General features: G+C 54.1%; 2 protein-coding genes across 5 annotated transcripts in view; both read right to left on the minus strand.

Annotated features, from left to right (window-relative positions):
* Positions 1-2,464, minus strand: part of A3GALT2 (alpha 1,3-galactosyltransferase 2) — a 3,237-nt gene extending 773 nt beyond the window's left edge. The window contains 6 exon segments of the mRNA XM_012722101.1: positions 6-90; positions 123-194; positions 197-231; positions 1,156-1,286; positions 1,529-1,628; positions 2,355-2,464. Of these exon segments, the coding sequence (XP_012577555.1) occupies positions 6-90; positions 123-194; positions 197-231; positions 1,156-1,286; positions 1,529-1,628; positions 2,355-2,464 (533 nt within the window).
* Positions 2,465-8,032: 5,568 nt separating this feature from the next.
* PHC2 (polyhomeotic homolog 2 (Drosophila)) overlaps positions 8,033-22,027 on the minus strand; it is an 83,562-nt gene continuing 69,567 nt past the window's right edge. For all 4 annotated transcript variants that reach the window (XM_012722459.1, XM_012722458.1, XM_004678764.2 and 1 more), the window contains 6 exons: positions 17,174-17,376; positions 15,472-15,601; positions 14,571-14,685; positions 13,390-13,531; positions 12,299-12,575; positions 8,033-9,411 (listed from right to left, as the gene is read on the minus strand). In XM_012722459.1, coding sequence (XP_012577913.1) covers positions 9,257-9,411; positions 12,299-12,575; positions 13,390-13,531; positions 14,571-14,685; positions 15,472-15,601; positions 17,174-17,376 — 1,022 coding nt within the window. In that variant the 3' untranslated portion in view covers positions 8,033-9,256. The remainder of the gene's footprint in view (positions 9,412-12,298; positions 12,576-13,389; positions 13,532-14,570; positions 14,686-15,471; positions 15,602-17,173; positions 17,377-22,027) is intronic.

A 22,027-nucleotide genomic window follows, 5' to 3' on the forward strand; every position in this document is an offset into this window, starting at 1 on the left:
GGAACACGAAGTGCGCGTCGCGGCCCAGAAGCCCGCCCAGCGCCGCGTGCAGCGTTTGCCTGCGCTGCATGGACACGTCTTGCCAGGCCGCTAGCGAAGCCTGCGGCCGGGGCGAGCGCCACCTGGGCACAGCGCCGGGCGCTCAGTGAACACGAAGCACACCACGCGCTGGCTCACCATGAAGTGCTGCTCGCCGTCTCCAGGAAGCGCGCCGGGTACTTCTCCAGGTACGTGGGTGCCGGTGGAGGAGTGGGGGGGAGGGGAAGGGGGGCCCAGAGTCAGCGGTGCCCTGGGGCCTCCTCCAGGCACATTACCCTTGTCAGAGGCCCTAGACAACTGCACCTCCGCCCCTCCCCACTCCCCATCCGCACCCCAAGACAGAAAGGAGTAGCCCCTGGGAAGTAAGGGGGCAGATTGGAACAAGCCCTGGTGGATCAGCCGGGACAGAACTTCGTAGTTGCTTGGGGCCCTGGTTTCTCTCAGGGCCTAGGCCTCTCCAAGGGCCTCGGTGCCCACTGTCTGTTCTGGGTGCAAGTAGGGTGTTCCTGCCATAGCCCCAGGGCCAGAGACTCCTGGTCTAGAAATTCCAGGATTCTGACGCCCTGAGTTCCACGTTGTGTTGGTCTTTATCACGTTGTCCTGTGCTGGGAGCCCCACCTGTGATGCCACTCCCACGCCCCACTCACTGACCCCTGGAGTTTCTCAGGGGCCTCCTCCTCTCTCTTCCCTCTTTACCCAGCTCAGATTCTCTCCCTTGCAGGAACCCTCAGCTCCCCAGCACCCCCCCACCCCCGCCTCAGTACCTGGTGCACCTGGTACCCTGGTCATGTGTTGCGCCTGAGCCGCTGCCTCTGTGGGCGCTGGCCACTGCCTCTGGCTGCTTGCTGTCGCCACCTCCATGGAGAGACTCCACTACTTCCTGCCCCAGGCCCAGAAGTGCCAGCCCAGCCCCCGGCAGCTGCCCTGTCTTAGTTGTTTCTGAGCCCTGGCTGCCTGTGCTGGGTGATGTCCAGGGAGGAATGGTAGGGGGTGCCTTGCCCTCTCCTGGGGATCTGGGACCAGGAGCACTGTCTCTGTCTCCCAGGACACCAGGGAAACGGTGCCCTTCACCTCAGATCACACGCACACCCCCTTCCTGCCCTCCCCAGGCCTTACCTGCCTATGGCAAAGAGTCTCACGGTGAGGCTCTACTGTGTAGCCTGTTGTTGGGCCATGTCTGGGTTGAAAGTGCCATCCCAAACAATGGGGGCTCCCCAGGGGGTACAGGTCAGGACTTCTGCCGGGCCCTGGCTCCATTCACCCACGTGCTGGGTATTTGCTCACTGCCACCTCCCCAGTGCCGAGCCCAGAACCCTGTGGCTTAGACACAGCCCCTGCCCCCGAAGTCCCTACACAGACCGCAGTCTGGAAGCGCTTCACCTGAGAGGCAGGGGGTGTCGCTGGGTGGAGCGCCTGACTCTGCAAGGGTGGGGGAGCAGAGGGGACAGTGGTGCTGGTGCCCAGCTCCTAGGCATGTGGGGGAGGACACAGCTCTTTACCAGGGGTGCAGGAGACCTGTGGAGTTGTGTCTCAGCAGTGGCATTCTAGCTGAAGGGCAGACACCCACGGGGATGAGGATTTCCAGGTGCCTGTGGGTGGGGGCAGCAGTGAGGGGCCAGCCAGCTGGCTCGGGAGACCTCTCTGCACCTTCCAGGGAGGGGCGCCCACAGGGACACATGTCTGGGCTGAGATGGCCACTTTGGTGGTGACCCTCCAGGCCTGGGGTGGGGTTGTACCTGATGACAGGGAGCCTGTAGAGGCGCAGCCCTGAGAGGACCAGCGCAAACAGGATCTGCCCCCTGACGTTTCTCTTCCACTTCCGGGGGGGGGACACACATCCGCGACGCATTTGTACCCCTACATGCACACAGGTCTGCTGTGTATGTATATGGAGATTAATGTCCCTTAATGTTTCACTGCATTTGTGTGTTCTGAATGCACAGAACAGATTCTGTTCAGGACAGACACAAAGTGCAAGCACACACTGCACTCTCCTGCCCAGGCCCTGGCCCTGCACTAAGGCTACGGTGCGGTCTGTGCAGGTCCTGCAGGCAGCGAGCTGCTGGCCTGGCCCTCCCCCGCCCCCAGCACAGCAAGCGGGGTCCTGCACCTTTGCCTGGGCTGCGTGGAGGCTGTCCTGCCTCAGGGCTCACGCCAGCCCCACCCACCCCCCACCTCCAGCTCCCTGTCAGGCTGCTGATGAGCATTAAAGCATCAATCCTGTGCTTTTCCAAGCCGTGCTACAGGGCATGACCTTGAACAGATTTGGGGGACTTCGCACTAGGTAGCTTAGCCTGGCTCGTGGTGAGACTGACCTTGGGCCAGGGAGCAGTCTGGGGTTGGAGATGAGGGGCTGGGCTGGAGGGAGGGCCAGCCTCAGGGAGTGACCACATGCCACCAGGCCGGTCTTTCCAGCAGAGCTCATGGTCCCATTCCTGGGTCAGAGGAGGGGGACTCTGGGATTTATCCATGCCTGCGTGGCTGGCTGTTGGCTCCCTCAAGGCCTTCCTGCCGCTGCCTTTGCTGCCCCATCCCCACCCCTGGACCGGAGCATGAGCCAATGGCTCCTGCAGGCACCCACCTGCGCCCCTCTGCACTTCCTTCTGTTCTCCCGGCCAAGCCAGATGCCTGGCTGTACCCTATCTTCTCCCTCGGTCTCACCCAGCACTTTTTGGCAGTCCCAAGCGGTGGCCTTGGCCTTCTTGATCTCCTCCCTATCTGCCCGGCCTGTCCCCCAGGCCTGCAGTGACCTGCTCACCAGCACTGTTGCAGCAGCCTCCCCACCCCGGCGGGGATCGCCCTCACACAGCCCCAGAGTCCTCTCACCACCTGTCAGTCTGCCCCGGCTGGCTCGAGGAGCAGGTCAGTCCTCACAGCAGCCTGCATTTAGTAGGCAAACACATGGAAAACACCCACCCCGACCCTGGCTTTGATTACCGCCAGAGACATACAAATCAGAACAAGGTGGCTGCCTGTGCTTTGCTTAGAAAATGAGCTTCTCAAAAAGAACGACACAGCCGAGCTGCGAGGCACTCACTCCCCTGCTAGCTGTGATCGCTTTTAATTTTTTTCTAAGCTACTTAGCTACGGGAATTGAAGCTTTATTTTACACCTCCTCTAATCCCATAACCCCAACTCTGGGAATCCATTCAAAGGAGACAATCTTCAGCGCGAAAGAGGTTATGCCCAGGATCTCTGGTTTCTGTTCATTCATGCATTTGACCTAATAAGGGGTACAAACTCAGCCATGCCCTGTGCAAGGTCAGGGACTTAGAGGTAATGGGGGTACATTTTGTTTTCAGGGGGTGGTGTCAGGGTGACATGGGGGGCCAGCAAGTGGGAAGAGTCAGAGACCAGACAAGAGACAGGTGGCAGGACCATGGCACAGTGTAGCTTTGATTACAACAGATACAAGATGCCAGGAGGGCAGATGTGAGGGTGGCATCTGGGCCTTGACAGGGAAGCTTCCTGGAGGAGGTGACTATTGAGGTAGGACCTGAGGAATAAAGTTATCCTGGCAGGGAAGGCAGTGGGCGCGAGGAGAGGGCCTGAAGGAGAGCAGCTGTTGGCAGTGAGGGGGGAGAAGACGCGCTCGCTGGACCTGGACCTGCCTGCCTGTGCCCCGCAGTGGTGAGGGGAGGCAGGGCCTGGCTGCTGAGACTGGAGGTACGCCGGGACCAGATCCCCCAGGATGGCCTTCTGGGCTCAAGGGTTTGGCCTTTATCTTGGAAACCCTGGGGAACCCCAGAAGGTATCTCCTCCAGGGGCAGTGGCAGTCAAGGCTATTGGAAACAAGTGCTCGGGTGAGGTGGCCGGACCTGGGGTGGGCGGGGAGGCCGCGGCCGGAGCAGGAAGACAGGCTCAAGGCTCGCGTCAGCTCACAGGGGCATGAGCCAGGCTGTTGTCAGGCGCGTGGGGGACACATAGGTGGTGAAGGGCTGTCCAGGAGAGGGTGGGCAAGACTTGATCCTTGGTTAGCGGGCAGAGGGATGGCCGATCATCTGGTGGGGCTAGGAAGCCAGGCTTCAGCAGGCAGGCTGGCTTAGGAGAGTTGTGGGGTGCACTGGGGGCGGGGGGGGGCAGCGCTGGGAGACCAGGGCTCAGCAGGGGCCTGCAGAGCTGCTGGGGGAGTGGGTGGAGCCAAGGGAGGGGCGTCTCTTCCCACAGGTGTGACTGTGAGGAGGAAAGAGACTACTGTAACTGGGGCTTGAGGGGTGGGGGCTGAGAGAGGGGTGCCTGTGGGCCTTTACCAAGGGAAAAGGGCTGGGGTGAGCGCCTGCGGGAGGCATTACTGGAAGGGCGTTCTGTATATAACTGATGGGGGCCTGGTGTCCAGGGATAGGGTCCGGCCGAGTGGCTTACTGTGGCTCACATGGAAAAGTGCTTGTTCAAAAACCTTAAAAAAAGCAGGATCTAAAAATTGATGTTCACTATGATTACATTTTAGCAAGAATAACAACATGCACTAGAAAATAAGACTAGCAGGAAAAACTTAGGTGTCTGTGCAGTGAGTCACAGTAGATTTTTTTCTTTATCCCTGCCCTCCATGATCTAGAAGGTGCTAATATTACTTTTAATGACAGGAAACCACAGAGAGCAATTCTGAAAATACCACGTCATGGTAAGCCCCCTGAGAGACTGCAAGGTAAAACACACATCTCGGCCCGGCCTGAGAAACCTGCCAGTTCTGGCCCCTCCGCAGTCGCGTTTCCAACACCCACCGCACCCAGATTCCCACCGCCGGAGATGGAGACAGCAGGGGGCCGAGGTCCCACTGGGCTCCAAGGGTGTCTGGCGGCAGAGTTTGAAAAAGCACAGCCCACTCCAGCACTTGCCCCGGCCCCCAGGGCTGTGCCTTTCTTGTCTTGTTAGACCTCGAGGTCCAGGAGCCTGCCCGGAGCTGGCCGCTCAGTTGGTGTTTGGAGCAGATTCCTAGTCCTCATTCTCTTCCCCAGACTGGTAAGTGTGGGTGGTTTGAGCTTAGGTCTGTTGTGACTCCTGACCCAGGACCCTTAGCATGGCTTTGGGGTGTCTTATGACCTGGTCCCCCCTCATCTTGGGGCTCATCTCCCAAGGATGCCTGGCTCTGTTAACCCTCCCTGCAGGCTGGTCCCCTCCTGGCAGACACCTCAGTTCCCTGCCAGTCTCCCTGGCCAAGTTGCTGTTCTTTCTCTTCCTGCCCCTCCGTGCTGCGTGCCTGGAAGGAAGAAAGGAGGCAGGTCTGTGCCGCAGGGGCAGGACAAGGCTACAGCAGCCCCCTCTGCCCTCTGCTGCTCCCCACCCCTCTGACAGGGCAAGCCGATGCTTGCTTACCTCACTCATCTTCCGGGCAGAGCTGGCCCCAAGTGGCCCAGCTGAGCACTGTCAGGTCCTAAGGTGCGAAGAGCCAGGCCTGCCCCTCCTGTGCCTTGGTCTGGGAGCCCTTAGGCCTTGGAGGCTCCTGCTCAGGACCTCCCCAACACACCCTTACCTGCAGAAGGGGGTCCTTTAGTCCTACCCTGAGCCCTGCTCCCCACACCCTCCTTGCTTTCAAAAAGGGGCTGAAGATCAGTAATTGAAGTGGGAACAAGTTTCCAATCCTAGTCACTCTCAATGGGGAGGGAGATAACACTCTGTTAGTGGGGTACACCCCTGACCTTTGAGCTCTGCTTCACCAGTGGGGGCTCAGAGGTGAGAGAAGTCCTTTGGTCTACAAGCTCTCCTAGGATGCAGTCTCCCACCCGCCCAGCAGCATCTGTCTCCAGAAACTGTCTCAGACCTTGGGGTTGTCCCCTCCCACCTGGGGGTATCTGTACAGCTCAGCTGGCACCCAGTGGGCTGGCCTTGGTGCTTCCTCCTTGACCCTGGGTCCTCCTCTGCTGTCCCTGTCCCCCACTGTCCCCACTCACCTGAGTACCTCCTTGAGAGCCCTTTGGAGAAGCTGAGGGACCAGGGGAGAAATGCAGGAAGTGCGGAGGTGGGGACAGAGCAGGCCACGCCCACAGGAGGGGCAAACTGCCAGAGAGGAATTTACCTGGGGCTGGCACCTGCCAGAGCAAGCTGATTCTGGGGTGGGGGCTGGACCCCTCGGCTCCAGCGAGGGTTGCACAGGCCTTGGCTGTTTTGTGGTGGCGCCTCTTCCCACCTGGGGCTCCTTTGTCCCTCTTCAATGTCTGCCTGTCTGGGCTGGATGGCTCCCGGTGGCTCCGGTGCTTGACTGAGACTTCGGCGATTCACCTCCCACAGTCCCACAGTCCTTCGTGTCCTTGGTAAAGTGAGGTACAGATGCCAGCCATCCGAGGCCAGGTGGAGCCAGGTGAGATAACGAGCATGGGATGGTCCTGGAAAGCTTACTGTGATGAGGGTTTTCACAAGTACATGTTGTGACCCATTGGTAAACCTTGAAATCAATTTCGTGCATTGTGACTAAGATTTTGAAGGTATGAACAGGAAATGTAGTATCAAAATGTATTATCCATATGGGTAATTAGTGCAATTGTTTGCTTCAGTCATCTATACTCGTGTATTTTTATTTATCTTTGAAGTTGAAGATTTATTTATGCACACAAGAACTGGGGTACAGGCCAGAGGTGAGAGTCTTCACCAGAGGCAGTGGGAAGCAGAACAGGCAGATCGATGAAGTACACTGCTGAGGGGAGCAGCGGGCGGGTCAGCTCATGACTGGGGATCAAACTCATGTGCAGTGGCTGCTGATGGCTTGTGCCATCAGGAAAAGCCGTGTGTATTTTGATTTTTCATCTTTTGTTGCATTTCTAGCAAGGGCAACATTGGTTAAAACGGTGGGTCAAGATCTTAAAAGGTTTGCAAAATCCTGTGCAGGAGCAAATACATATTTAAGGACATACTCCTCAGACTTCCAGCTTGGGACGTTTCATATGTAAACAGTGCCTGTCCGGGCCTGTTAAGGCAACTCACCATGTCCTGTTAGGGCTCGGGCTCCCATCTTTACCACATACATAGACCTGGGAGAGACCTGTCCTGCCTGACAGACGGGGACTCCAGGTCCTGCCCAGTGTGCCTGCCCTTTTCCCCCCCACGATGCCCTTCACTGCCCCCACTTGGGGCGGGGTCCTGCAGGCCCTGCCCACCTCCTCAAGCAGCCCCCACCGCCTGTCCTCCCATCCTGTCTCCCAGCAATCAGCTAATGAGCTTTTCTCCTCCTCCAGGTGGTGGTTACACTTTACCAGGCTTTCCCCAGGAGCTACCCAGGCATGGACTTGGCTCTTAAACTGGTAAGAACACACTACACTTGATCTTAGCCAAAAGGCCAAGCAGCGATGGACTTTGCTCTTAAAACTTGTGCTTTCTGTCCTGGCCCCCACCCTCAGAGGCTGTGGTTGAGTAGTTGGGTCTGGGCCTTAAAACCCCATGTTCACATGGTAGAAGCAAGGGGGCTGGGCCGGCGCAGGAGGCCAGCTTGCCTCCTTCCCCACATGGGAGAGATGCAGGGAGACTTAAAACTCCACGCAGGCAGGGCCCCGGGGGCAGGGGAGAAGTTTCCCACGAAGCTTGATTTTCGGAGTGCAGGCTCACAGGGACAGACAGCAGGACGGCACTGCCTTGACTCAGCTACCTCGTCTCAAGGGCCTCTGTTCCTTTACTGCCAGGTTGGGCGTCAGGGCCGAGATGCTAGTGACCATTTCGGCATTCGAGCAACGCCCATCAAGTGCCGAGTGACCAGCTGTCCGGACGCAGAGCTGAAGGTGACTGCCCAGGGCTGGGGAGCATGGGTTCTAGCCCAGGTGTTCCGGTTGCTTGTCCCCAGCGGGAGTGTACCTCACCACCAGGGATGCCCATGTGAACAGGAGGCACGGGGTTCTGGTGAGCCAGGCTGAGTGCTGTCAGATGACCGAGGCCTGCCGCAGTGCGGTGGACATGCAGGCCAGCTAAGTGTCATCCCTGCCCTACCCAAGGACTCACCCCTCTCTTATGGGAGAAAAGTAGCCACCAAGGACTGAAGACAGACATCCCCAGGGGAGAAAGGCACAGAAGAAACAGATTTTACTGGTTTATTTTGAAAAAACAAAAACAAAAGGTTAAAAAAGTCCTTCATTTCCAACCCTGCCAGGGGTGTGAGTGGGGCAGAACAAGCCGAGCAGGGCGCCCACCCTCTTCTAGGCAGAGCCCGGGGCCCGCAAGGGCAGGGCGCGGCGGAGGCAGGCCCTCGCCTTTCCTGCCCTGCCGCTCCACAGGGAGCTCAAATCACTGCTAGCAAGTTCGAGAGGCAAAGTGTGGGAGCAGGAGGCCAGAGGCTGCCTCTTCTCATCAGTGGTCACTCCAGCTCTTGTCTCCCCTCAGATGTTCCCTGGGCACGAGTGCGGGCTCTTGAGGACAGGCCTGTTGGCTGTGCCCCCGCCCACCGGCGTGTTCTTTAATGCGGTCTGTGACACAGCAGGACAGCTGGTGCTTCACGGTGCAGGTAAGGGGCTTTGGAGACACTTGTCAAGTCTGGAAAGGAACATCTAATCCTCACCTCTGATCTCGCCTCTGCACTGAAGCTGCCCGTCTTTTCTATTCCCCATCCTGAGGCTGAGTGGAGTCCAGGACAAAGCACTAAGTGGCTGTTTGCTACAAAACACCTGGAAATGCCAGAGGGGGGGCTCTGGGCCTATCTGTCAGTCCAGGCTCCCACACAGTCATACAGTCATACACACAGCGTTAAGGCGTCTGTGCCAGCAGGCCTGGCCAAACTGGGCCCAGCTTCTCTCTCTCCACCTGCAGAGGATGATGGGGGAGATCCCCTGGCTGCTTCAGAAACAGGCTGAAGGGGGAGAAGCTGGCAACGGAAGAGTCAGCCAGGCCTGGAGAAAGAAGTGGGAGGAAGGCAGGCAAGGGCATCCAAGGCCTCTATGTAGGCCTGATGGCTGCCCTGGGAAGTGCCCCAACTCAGGTTGGGGAGCCCTGACCATATACCCCCTGGAAAATGGGGGACAGAGGGAGGGAAAGAGAGCGGGGCTAGAGTATTGGGACTTTGGAGGAAGCCAGTGCTATCAATATTTACAAGCATAAAGCCCCATCTTCTGTGCCACCTGCCTCTCTGCCCCTCCCACAGAGAGAGAGGCCCCTGAGAGCCATTGAGGAGGTGTCAAGACCTCCCCACCAGCATGCCCCATAGGAGAGCCTCTTCCCTCCACTGGCCCCGTTTCTGGGCCCTCAGGAACGTCTGTTTGGCTCTGCCCAGTCGGGAGGAGGAGCCTGGGCCAGGCTGCGCGGCAGCCTAGGGGTCCTTGAGCATGCTGATGCGGGCGTAGATCTTCAGGGCCGGCCCCAGCTTGATGTTCATGGCGCTCATCAGGTGGTCCTCCTTGAGCAGCAGCAGAGCTTGCCCATCAATTTCCTGGGCACGAAATTCCTCTGCTATCTCCTGGCAGCCTACGGTGACACCACCAAACAGAGGATCAGTTAGCACCACCAGGATCCTCTCCGGGCAGTCACTGCTCTTTAGCTACCTCACCTCCTCAAGTTTTCGTGACCACACCTGAGGAAGGTGTTACCCATTCTTATTTCCAGCTTGAGACAGGCTGAGGGACTTGCCCAGAGTAGCCAGGCACCAAGGCAAACCCTAGTCACCCTCACCTTATGCATGCACGGCTGTTCAGAATTCTCCTCTCAACGAACTGGGCTGACCTGGTAGCCAATGAGCAGCAGTGGCAATGACAATAAGTGATTTCCTAATGAAAGGGCACAGCAGCTTGCACCTTGCTCTTGTGCATGACTTAATTTTGGAGTCAGCCAACCCCCATATCAAGAGGACTCTCAAACAGCCCTCTGGAAGAGGCCCTGTGGACAGGAACTGAGGCCTTGGCCATAGCCAGCACTCCCTGGTCACGTGAGTGAGGCATCTTGGAAGTGTATCCTCCAGAGACGTGGAGCTCTGGTGAGACCGTGACTGAGACTTTCCTTGTAAGAAGCCCTGAACAGGAATGGTCATAGCTACCACACTCTTACCACCAAATCCTGGAAATAACTGTTTTAAGCCCCTAGGTTTTTGGGGTGATTTGTTTCACAGCAATAGATGAGTAATGCAGTCTGGTACCTCGTAAGGGAACTGCTACAACAGAACCCTAAACGTGTGGGCATGGCCTTGGGGCTAGCAGGGCTGGTGCTGGAAGGGCGCTGAAAAGAATGTGCTCTGAGAGACTAAGCAGAAGCTCACTGGTCTTTTAGGAAACTGCAGAAATGGTCACTGGAAATTAGAGGAAAGGGGATCCTTGTGATGGGACGATAGGAAGTTAACAACACAGTTGCTGCGTCACTATGGTGATAGTCTAGTGAACCTGGTGACCTCAGTGATCTAACTAGACACAGGCAGGCAAGTGCTGAGAGAAGGTAAAGGAGTCAGGATTTGCTGGTTTTATTTTTAAAATCCCTCGCCTCTCCGGAAGGTAAATGATGCTAAAATTAAATGGTTTCTAGGCAGAGGTCAGATTGTGGCCTCAAGATGAAAAGGACATGTGACTGAAACCTCATTAAGACCTCAGAAGGCTCAAAGGTGCTGCGCCAGGGAGCTGGGAAATCAAAGGACCGGCATTTTCAGGCTTGCCTCAGCTCTCCCCACTTAATACCCGGCTTCTGAGAGTATTAAGGAGACTATCCCTCGGCTCCAGAAGCAACCAAACTAGAGTATGGCTTACCCTGAAGACATTTCTGGTATGGTTTTTGTCTGAAGGAGTGAATGCTAGCAAGCCTCACAGGCAGTCAGCAAAGATTTTGAGCGCTGTATTAGCAGAAATACTGCTGGCTTGGACAGAAAGGGTCAGAGGTCATACAAAGTAAAAAGCAGCAGGAAGTAGCAAGCATAGAGTAACAGCTCCACTGAGAACTTTCCTTTCGTGAAACAGGAAGGATGATACAGAGGGTGGAACCAAAAGTGAAAAAGAACTACTCCCAGGCCTAATCAGTCTCCATCAGGAAAAGGCAGACAATCCTACTGGAGCTCAGAACTGGCATGGACCAGCGACTCCCGCGCCCCCTTTGAGCGGGCATGTCTGCAGCAGGGAGCCTCTACCTCCCCCACCTTGGATGTGCGGAGGGAAACAGAGGCTGTCTGGAGTTTCCGGTCTTTAGAATGAGGAGCCACATTTGAGGCGGCAGACCCCAACCGGCTTCATCTGTGCCTGACCTGAGCAGATGGTGAGATCCTGGATCTGAAACTGCTACTGTAAGAGGCTGAGACTCCTGGGAGGAACAGGGGTCCGCGTGAGCCATGGGAACCAGTCTCCTGGTAACCATGGCTTCCCTGCTACACCCTGCGTGCTCTCAGAGTGCCTATTATCTGGCAGCGAAAGCCTGAGATTTCCGAGGCCAGATCAAACAGGGCACAGTGGCTTCCACCTGGCGCTCATGGACTACTGTCTGTGAGGAAGATGGCTGCCACGTCATGCAAAAACCTGCATGAGTGTCCTGAAGACACCCATGTGGAGAGGAACCGAGGCCTTCTGCCAACAGTATATCCTACTTGCCAGCTATACTGGTGTGGCACCTAGAAGGATTCACAGCGCCAACCAAGCATGACGGTGACTTCCGCCTCAGCCAACATCTCGAATGCAGCCTCTCAGACACCCTACTCAGAAATGCACAGCTGACTCCCAAATAACAAATTTGGGGGAATGCAGTGACTGATAATACACTGAACCAAGAGGTAGAGCCTGGGTCTGAGCCCAGGCCTAGGAAGTCTTGCTCTTAGCCACTGAGGTCTGCGCATCTCTGGCTCAGATACTGTGGTTTCCATCAACGTCTGACCTAGTCAGTAACCGAGTTAGAACGGCCAAAACAGAAAAAGGCAGTAGACAGAAGTTTTAAGGTGCCAGTGAGAGTGCCCATAAATCACACAAGGCTTCACTTTCAAGACCCATTTTGGATCCTAACCCTCGGGGTCACTCACAGCCGACTGCACCATGGACCTTCCCATCCCCACGCTGCTCCTGGATGCAGTCTCCCCAGCTAGCACTGGCCTGCCAGCTGTTACTCAGCTTAGATGCCCTTAACTTTGCTATTTTCTTTGACAGATTTGCTGCAATTCCACTTGGCTCCCCTCTCAACCTGCCCCACAGATTACATACCATGCCAGTAAGGGTATCATGCAGCTGCAGAATATTTAAAGTTGTGTTCTAACCTAGAATATAAGCTTTTGCAGGTGGGAACCTCTCATCTTTGTCATCTCTGCCCCCTAGTTCCTTCCTGGGGGTGGAAGGTGATGTCTCCATGCCCTCTCATTCCTTATTGTTCCAGGAAGGCATGGCATTCCTCGGCACTTTACCTGGCAGAGAGCGAATGAATTCATAGACGTCTTCAACGTTCCACTTGGTGGGCTCACTCGGCAGGAAGTGGTGCCCCATGCCCACCAGGTCCCGCATGTGCATGTCGGGGAGCTCCAGGTCCCGCTGGCCTTGCCGCCGGCGAGAGGTGGATGAACTGGCTGAGATGGGTGACAATGGTTCCTCGTAGCTTGAGTTATCTGAGCAACGGCTGGAGTCCTCCTGGCTGTGCGTCAGCTGCAGGGCAGCAGTGACTGAGAGGGGTACAGCGCCTGTTGGCTGGGAGAAGAAACGGTTTTAAGGACGGAGGGGATATACCACCTGTGGCCGAGGGGCGGGCAGAGGCAGGCTACACTCCCTTTCCACCGCGGTCTGGACCTACACTTCTGAATTCCTAGGCCGAAAGCCACCTGCCGTGCCGTCTTCTCTCTGACCCTGAGTATATACCACACTGCACTGACACGCCTGGTGATGCGCCTACTGTTTTGCGAGACGTGGACTTTAAACCAGGCTCCACGTGCTGCGGGCTGCTCTAGGAGCCATCTGCGGCGGTCATTCTCAAGTGCAGACATCTTGGACTATAGCTTTCATCGGCTTCTTAGCAGTTTATGATAGAAACAAAATACAGATGAGGTTCTCTAACAGTAGGCTGTGGGATTCTTTAGGCAACTCAGAGCCTAGATCCTGGCACAGCTGGTGCTGAAAATTAGTTAATGAAGGAATGTTCTTGGTATAGAACCCCAAGAACTCAGAGCTCTCATGCTTACTGAGACAGCAAGGTGAAAGGTAAAGGGTAGACAGGTCGTCGCCTCACCCAGCTTCCACAAGAGACAGGAGCTCACTGGGAAAGCCTGTCCTTTCACAGGACCAGGCAGAGCAAACTCAGCCCCCCAGCCCCAGCGAAATGATGATGTCAAGGGAAAGTCAATTCGTACGTTTGGTCTAAGCGAGGGCCCAGTTACGGGCCATGGGCAGGCTGACCTCGGATAGAGAAAGGAGCACATAGTGTGCAGCCTGAAATCAGCCTCTGAAAGGGCATGCAAGGCTCCCGCGCCACACTGGAAAGGGCGTTTCCGCCTGGCTGGCCTCTCACCTGCTTCTTGGTGTCCTTGGTGAGCGTTGGGAGACTGGCTTTGCTGGCCCGACGGCGGTTGTGGGTTGCGGCTCCTGCCTTCTGCAGTTTGCTTCGGTCTGAGTGGAAGAGGCCCACTCGCTTGGTGCATCCCACATTGTACCTGTCAGAGTGAGGGTACGGGGAGTCAGCTGTGGGGGCATGTGAGCCCGGCAGAGTAGGTGCAGCCAAGTTCTCTGGCCAGGTTTGAGCCAACGATTCTTTCCAATACTGAGTTCATCCCTCACTGTGTGAGTCACTTTGGGACTCTGGGCCACATAGCCTCTGAGCCTGTTCCCTTACCTGGAGTGGGGGTGGTAACACTCACTTCTGGAAACTGATACACCAATAACATGAGTTAATGCACACAGAACACTCAGCATCACCTGGATCTTGGAGAAGAGCCAGGGCTGATGGGTTTTAAGCAGATGTTACCTGTGACAGGAAACCACTGTCCCAACAGAGCTTCCCAAAGGTGCCCTGAAGGAAATGACTGCTGAGGACATGTAGGGTGCCTCTGCCTGAGGATAGAGATTCCTCTCAGGGGCTCAGGGCTTCAAAGCTAGCCACCTTGTCTACCTTGCTGGTACAAAGAACACATGGGTCCTAGTCAGAGGAGTCTAAATCCCCAGCTGTAGGATGTCAGGCACAGTTAATGCGCCTTTGTGCCTCAGTTTCCTCGTGAGCCTTGCCAGCCTTTCCCATGACTCTGAAGATTAGAGGGCCCACACACCCACCGCGGGCAGAGCCTTGCACCCAGCAGGGCCTAAGCACATGGCTTTGGCCTCTCACGGTCACTGAGTGCTCACAGAGGAAACGTGTGCGCTGCTGCAGAGGCCTGAGTTGCTTCTGGTCGCAGCTTACCCCAAGGCTGAGGGGAAGAAGAAAGGAGGGTGCCAGCGGGCCCAGGAGGGTCAGCCAACCTAAAGCAATGCTTCCTCCCTTGGACTCTGCTTTCCCTGAACGGCTCACAGGACTTCCGGTTCCATGCAGTTAGTGATCTGCTGCTGTGTGCAAGCAGCTTGAGAAACAAGTAGATTCAGGTGCTCCTAGAGCACCCCCACTCCCAGGGGTGGACTAGTCCTGAGGGAGGAGGGGCTCGGGAGCAAGGGCCTGAGCAAAGGGAAGGGGCTCAGTATAGCAAAAGGGCTGAGGCCACTCACCTCTTTGCACATGCCATGGAACAGAAGCGCTTGGAACGCTTGAACTTGTAGGCAAAGTCCACCCGGCCACAGAGCTCACACTTGAGTTTGAGGGGAGTACCCTCCTCTTTGGATTCTGAAAAGCATGGAAACTGGTAAGTATGGAGAAGGAGCGATTCCCGCAGGACAGACAGCAGCCACCACCAGGCCTCCCCACTGTGTTCCGCCTCTTCCTGTGTTTCCACACATGACGTGTGGCAGTCGGGAGATACCATACGGCTTTCGTCACTGTTCCTGAAAGTTCCCTCAGGCGACACCACCTGGACATGTGACAGTATTTTAAGTGCTATGAGCCTGAGGCATGTCACAGAGGAGATGGGAGAATCAGCACCCCATCCTCACAACCCTTGAGGAGAGCAGGCAGCTCAAAGAGAACCCTCTGGAGGCTGTTGCTGACCTGCAATTACCCTATCCTATCCTGACCTAAGGGGCTGCTGGCCTGGATACTGAGCCCAGGAGTTTGGGACTGAGGCAGCAGCACCATCTAGTCTGTGGCTAATGTGGCCAGTGTAGTCCTTGCCCAGCCGCCACTGTGCCTGGGGCCGCCCCTGCCCTCGTGCAGTGCTACTCACCTGCGTAGGCTGCTTCTACCCTCCTTCCTGTACATGCCAGTGATTCACAGCAAAAGCATCTCTTAGAATTCTGTGGTTGGCCAGAGTGGGGCAGGAGGCTGAGAAGGGGCTGGGAGCCATGTTTAGCGGGGCTGGGAGCCATGTTTAGCAGGCGGACATGTTTACATATTCCCTGGCTCAGAGTTCCTCCAAGACCAAGAAAGAAAGTGTGAAGCCTCTGCCTTCCTAGCCTTGCCTAATTCCTGCTCTACGGAGTCCAGGCCTCAGTACTCAGGGTCTGAGGTGCCTACCTTGGAGATAGGGCTCCTCCATCTCGGAGTCAGTGGTGGTAGTATGATCCTGCTGTGGAAGTTTCTCAGGCAAGAACCCCTGTGCATACTTCTTCTTGAGATTCCCCACCAGCAGGGACGAGCGTCCCACCTAGAGGACAAAGTGACATGGAGGCCATGAGGGTTAGGTGGGAGAAGCTTCCTTGCTATCCAGCCGCATTAAAATCACATGTATAAAGCATCCAGGTGATGACGCCAGCCCCTATTTCATCACCCAAGTGTGCCCTGCTTGAGGTCCTATTTTGCCATTGGGCTCATGGGGTAGGATGCCCGTGGGCACCACAGTACAGGAATGGTGTCAGTCCAGGCCCAACGGACAGCTGGGGCAAACAGCTGCTCTTCCCAGTGTCTAAGGGACGGTGGCAGAGGCCAGGTTTTCCACACCTGCAGAACATGTGCTGGGACCACCCTCCACACATCAGCAGCAGGTGGAGTCTGAGGTGGTTTGTTCTTGTGTACACCTGAAGTAGACACAGCAGCCAGTTTTTCACTTTTCACGATTCTCCCCCTTACCAGTGCCCAGCCCAGGCCAGAGGTACAGGCAGCCACAAAGCACAGGACCACATGGTCTTGGCCAAAGAGCAAATGCTCGTGGGGTGAATGCCTGGACCGACCGACTCACTTTGTCTTTGCTGCCTCTGAGTTCTGACGTCAGAACTCTAGGATGCTGGCGGAGGTTCATCTGCATCCAACCTGCAATCAGCTGGTTTCTGGTGTTTCTCCAGCAGGCTAAGGGAGGACCCAGTCTACTGAGGGAAGGGGGCTGGCAATGCTGGAGTGAAGATGTTAAGATGCTCCATCCTGAGCAACCTCCAGAGGAAACGAGGACAAGGACCTATTTGTCTTTGGTACTTTCTGAAGATAATTCCACCATCTCAGTTAATCCAGCTTTGAGGCTTGCCGACTGTTCAAGCAACTCATGGATCCAGAGTGTAAGCAAGAGGCAGATGGCATCCCGTGAAGAGGGTGTGCCTTCGACAGTCACAATGTTATCACAGGAGGCTGCGATTGGCTCTGGGCCCTTCCTCCCACAGAGCAGTGCCACCTGTCCTCGCCAGCGCATGCTGCAGTCAGCTGTGGGAACTCTGTTCTGATAAACCATCTTCTTGACTCCTTTGTCTTTCTCTTTGACATTATGCTTAACCGGCAGACACCCTACTGTGCCCTTTCTGAAGTTCTTCAGTCTCAGGCTGTTCCCAGAGAAAGAGCATCAGGCTGCAACCCAGTTCTCTTCATTTCTGATATACTGGCAACCCTATTCAGTACAGGTTCTGTTTGTTCTAGCCATTCAGAGGTTTTGGCTTTCAAAACCGAGCGAGGCATTTCATTTCCCAAAGTCCCCACCCTTGCACCAAACACCCCAACTTGAATACCCTCTACCCACAGCGTCATGTCACCAGACAGACATGGCGCAGCATGTGTGTGAAAACGCCTAGCCAAAGGCCTCGCCACCAATTACTCCCAATTAGACCCCTCCAGACCTCAGGAAGATACTCAATCCTGGAAAGAAAATGACTAGCATTCTTTTCGGGGAACGTTAGCAAGGAAGAGCAAACTGTTCACATTTTTTGGAAATTTTACATAGAAATGTAAAAATATTCTAATATACATCCAAAATATATTAAAAAAAAAAAAAAAAGAGGGGAAAAGAAGTAGTCCGTACCGGGAAAGGCTCCGCCCCCTCCTGGATCACAAACCCTTCGATAACATGCGTCAGGATTTGGGGTTTCACAATGGCCTGTGGTGGTTTATTCTCACCATTCTGGGGGGCAGTGCCGGTGATGCTGGAGGCAGAGTTTCCGTTCCCTGAGGTCATGCCGGGGCTGCTGAGGTCGGTCAGTGCATGAACAATGCCCTGCCCTGTCTCTGTATGGGAGAGGAAACAGCAGGCAGTGAGACCCAGAGTTTAGGCCACGAAACCACCTGGCTTTGTCCACGGAGCCAAACACCACAAACCCAGCGGCCCCCTCCCTCAGCAACTGAAGTGGTGCAGTTTCAATACCCACCACCCAGCGGGCCGTGGTCAGCTCTGCAGCTGTGCACCTCAGCGGCTAGCAGTGTTTCTTGACTTCCCAACTGTGCTAAGGACAGCCAGCCAGGCTAGAGACAAGAATTCTGTCTCTGAGGAGTTAAGACTTTGGTCAGTATTGATCTGTACAAACAGTAACACTCCGCTGAGTAAGATGACCTCTGAAGTCACGACAAACTACTGCATTAGGAATGGGCTTGGGGTGTGGGGGGTTGGGGGAGAGGTTAAAGGAATCTTCTGTTGAGGTTCCTTAGACAAGGGTTAGATTTTTAAGCATCCTGTGAAATGTCCAAGTACAAAATTAATGAAGGCCAAGAGCTGAAGTAGGAGAGTTGAAGGCCAAGCCGCAAGTAGGCACTCCAATGGGAGCTGGTCACAGGTCCTCTACTATCCCACCAAGAACTCTTCTAGCAGAGCTGAGGTCCCTGGGCTACTTTTCTAGGCAGTGCTCTCTATCAAGCTCCTTGTCCACCTCCACACCCGATCTGATTTTCAACCAACCACAGACTCCTGCCCTCCTCTCCGGAATCCCTGAAGTGAGAAATGCCTGCTCAGAACCACCACACGGCAACTGGGTCCTCCCCTTGTCTACTTCAAACCTGACCTCTCAGGAGCTTCTTCACAGCCCACTACTGCGACCACCCCCTTTCCTAGGGCCAATCTCTACCACCACCAACTGTGTGAGCTTAGGCTGCCTTTAACCTGCAACTTCCTAAAGGAAGAAAAATGTCATTTTTTAAAAATTGCAACAAGCCTCCTTATATTATACATGACCCAATGCATGTGTAAAAGTTATTTACAACATTTACTAAGCAATTTTTGAGCAAGTACTTATATGAAGAAGCTGTTACTACAATTAAAGATCTAAAACTACACCACAAAAATAAGAATTCAGTGTCTAATTATGTAGCACGGAGAAAACAAACCCATTTCAAGCAAGGTTTAAAAACTGGTTCATTTTCTTACTAATCCCAGTAAGGAACTAGAATATCTTTTGGTGAAAAGAGTTGGCAACGATACACCCCTGGAGTTCTGCAGCAGCCACAATAAATTTCAGAGTTGAATTGGATTTATCCAAGAGATGTGATTGATAAGAGTTTTTAAAGGTAATTTTTGCTTAAGGCCATCACATGAGCAGAATTAGAAAAAAACCCTGTTTATATTCATTTGGAAAAAATAAGAGAGTTCTGACTCTTGTAGAGATGGAAAATTTCCCCCTTTTAGAATTAGTTGTTCTAAATTATAAAGGTATTTGGGAGTGGGGGGAAAACTCCTTAACAATCCATGAGTAACTAGAAGGATGCGTTAATCATACAATCAACTGCATTTAGTTTTCTGCTGTAAATGTTGAGTATATGAAATTTTTTAGAAGGCGGTTTTCCTAATTAAAAGCCTAGTAAAATACTCCTGACTAGTGAGCTACAGTTGATAGGCTCCCAGAATTAGGAAGTCCACTTCAATCCCAGTGTTTGGACTTTCTCTGATTGCCACCCAATCATTTTTTTTTGGCCCTTGTTTGACTCACTCTAGTGACAAAAGACCTCGTTTGTTCCCATCCTGGGCAGTTCGGCTGAAAAGTTTTTTTATGAGCCAAGCATCTAGCTCCCATTAATTTCTGCCCACCTACCCTGGCTCTGCTCAAGAGCACACAGAACAAGGTTGTTGTATTTGTATAATGACCTGGCGTAGAGGCTGGTCTCTCCCTCAAGCGAACTAGGGGCAGTGCTCCCCTCGCCAAGCCTGCAAGGTGGCCCCTCACAGGCTGTAAGAAGGCCAGCCACACAGCACCCTGACAGACAGCCACAGTGCGCTCTGGGCGAGAGGACGGCAGCAGAGAGGCCTGCTAGGACGTGCTCTTGGCCCATGCAGGATGGCCACGGTGACCTCAGTGTCACCCTCTGCTCTTTCAACTATTCCAGATGTGAAAAGGTTGTGGAAGTTCATCATCCTAGGTCTTTTTGTCTACAGCTTTTGAAATCAGGCACCTAGTCAATAGTAACTCATTGAGTCTGCTGATCTAAGAGATCTGCATAGTAAAATTTCATTTCTATAAACACAGTCACTTTTCTGACTGGAAGTACAGTGGAAGAAGTAAGTGACTTGCTTGTTTTAGTTTATGAATTAAGGTCTACAGCCTTTTCGGAAGTCGTTCTGCTCTGAATTCTGGGATGTCTCCTGCCTTCTTTTTTCATTGATAGTCATCATCAAGCAGCCTCTGGTAATCTTGTCTCCTTTGGCTCTTCCCTTTCTGTGCTCACCCCCCACACTCTCGGATGTGGGTAAGACCAGGGGATAACTCTTGAGGTCCAGTTCTTTGCCAAATATAGTAGTGAGCAGACACAGTCACCAGCTCAGAGATGATGCTTGACGCTGGAAAGCAAAGACTTTGGAATCTAAGTTGGGAAAAGAAGGAATCTTATTTCAGAGAACAAATAAATAATCAATGAATAGGTCCTTTCATCCTAACATTAAAAACTATCACTGCCCATGACAATTTTGGGACAGGTTACAGGAGGAGAGTCCAAGGGACAGGCTCTGGTGCGCACACAAAGTCTGCAGCTGTTCATCTTTGCAGTCGTCTTGGGGGCTATTTCTGGAATGACCAAACACAATCTAACCCCCTGCCAAGTGCAACACACTGAGATTAATTTAATCTGCTTCCCGTCCTCCCAGACTGCTTTGCGGTCAGCTTGGAGGAAAGCAGCTTAACAGGGAAACTTGCAGAAACCTGCCCTGCTGGCCCTGAAGCAAGATAAAAGACAAAGAAGTACTCCAACTCTGGAATTTCTCCTCCCTTAAAAGTCTCTACAGTCTGGAGCTCTACTGCTGCTGGCCATTCCCACAGGCCTCAAGTGCCTTCCTGAAGGGTTAAGCAACTGAATCAGAAAGGTGGAAGCCAGGACACCAAGTGTGGTAGGGGTGGTGTGAGTGAAGTAAAGCCAAGTTTCCCTGAAGGGGAGCAAGGGGTGAGAAGGGGAGTGGAGGGCAAATCCAGCCTTCCTGAAGCTGATCACAAAGGGCCTTGTATTTAGATCAGAATGAACAGAACAGCAAGGGAAGTCATCAGTAACACGTGTTTTAATTTCTAGGTTGTCTCTCAATTCTTGTCTCATTCATGGCTCTGGCAGAAATAGCTCTCAGAGGGATGAAGGCCCTTCTCAACACAGCCAGAGCGGGTTTCTTTAGGAAGGGGGCAATGTCTCAGGTGCCTGTCTAGTTCCAAACTCCACAGTGTACAGGTCTTTAATGTCTAGTATGCTGGATGGATGGGGCCCGTGGTCTCCACCTTCCATGGAAAGAGTTCAGATCTCCCAGGTTGCCAAACAAGCAACTGGGCACCTGCTAAAATGTGCATATTACTTTCTGAATCTAAAATAATTTGAGAGCAGCTAAGCTGGTGTCGGCCTACAGGAGTGGGATTTCTGAATGAAGGACTATATAAACAATCATCATTCCTTGGCCCATTTTTCCCTTCTATGGCAGGGATTTTTCCAGCAAAGGGGAGACAGCACATAATGTCAAGCTCCCAAAGGCTGGAGTTTGGTTTTCTCTGGTCCTTTTAAAACATGTATGTCAGCTTCAGGCACTTGGAAAGGTGGGGGCCCTCTTGAGGCAGAGGCAGGGAGGCTCTTACAAGATCTGTCCAGGAAGACTGAGCGCTCTTCAGCATCAGCTATGCATAACCCAGGTCACTTCAGAACCAGCCGCGATGCTCTTAGTATGTTACAGATCTGGCAGAAACTGAGTAGACTAGAACAACACCTTAATCCTAACTTTCAGTTGTGGGAGCCACCACAAGCCTAGCTAGCTCAGTTGGTAGAGCAGGAGACTCTTAATAATTATGGGTACGTCAGATGGTGATGGTGCTGGCCATTCACTCTGTTCGCCTCTACAATAAGTAGCCATGAAGACCTGACTTCAGAGGACATGGAGGACAAGCAGAGCTTCTATCCTCAGTGTGCCAATGACTGACTTCCCCGTTCTCTGGACCTGAACAGGGGAGCACTTGAATCACAAGACTTCTAGCTCCGGTCCCTCAGCTAGAGCCGGAGTTGGACAGCAATGAGGTGAATACAGAATGCAGAGATCATTTGCCTGCAGCAAATCCTGCCCGACAAATGGCAAAAGAATGTCGTAAAACCAGGTTGTGTGTACAACACAGAGCTTTCTCTCCAGGCCCCTGGCTCTGAAGTCAAGCTCACTATGCCTCAGATTAGCAGGCCCAGTCACATGGCCAGGAGGGGTGGCAGCAGGGTTCCTGAAAAACTGCTGGCGCTGGAGGGGGTCAGAGCTTAGCACCTGCACAGGCCACCGGGGCAGCCGCAGCCAGGAGGCAGACGGAGCCTGAGCAGACGCAGCTGTGCTGGTGGCATGAGAGGGCGGCTGGGGCAGAGCACAGTCCTGCGGCAAGGCCCGCCCGGCCCTCCAGTAGCCACACAGGCGCGACAGAAGCACCCCTCTGAAGGTGCAGAGGAGCGAAGTTATCAC

Source organism: Condylura cristata, unplaced genomic scaffold, assembly GCF_000260355.1.
Source record: "Condylura cristata isolate star-nosed mole 26May11 unplaced genomic scaffold, ConCri1.0 scaffold00008, whole genome shotgun sequence".
Taxonomy (NCBI): domain Eukaryota; kingdom Metazoa; phylum Chordata; class Mammalia; order Eulipotyphla; family Talpidae; genus Condylura; species Condylura cristata.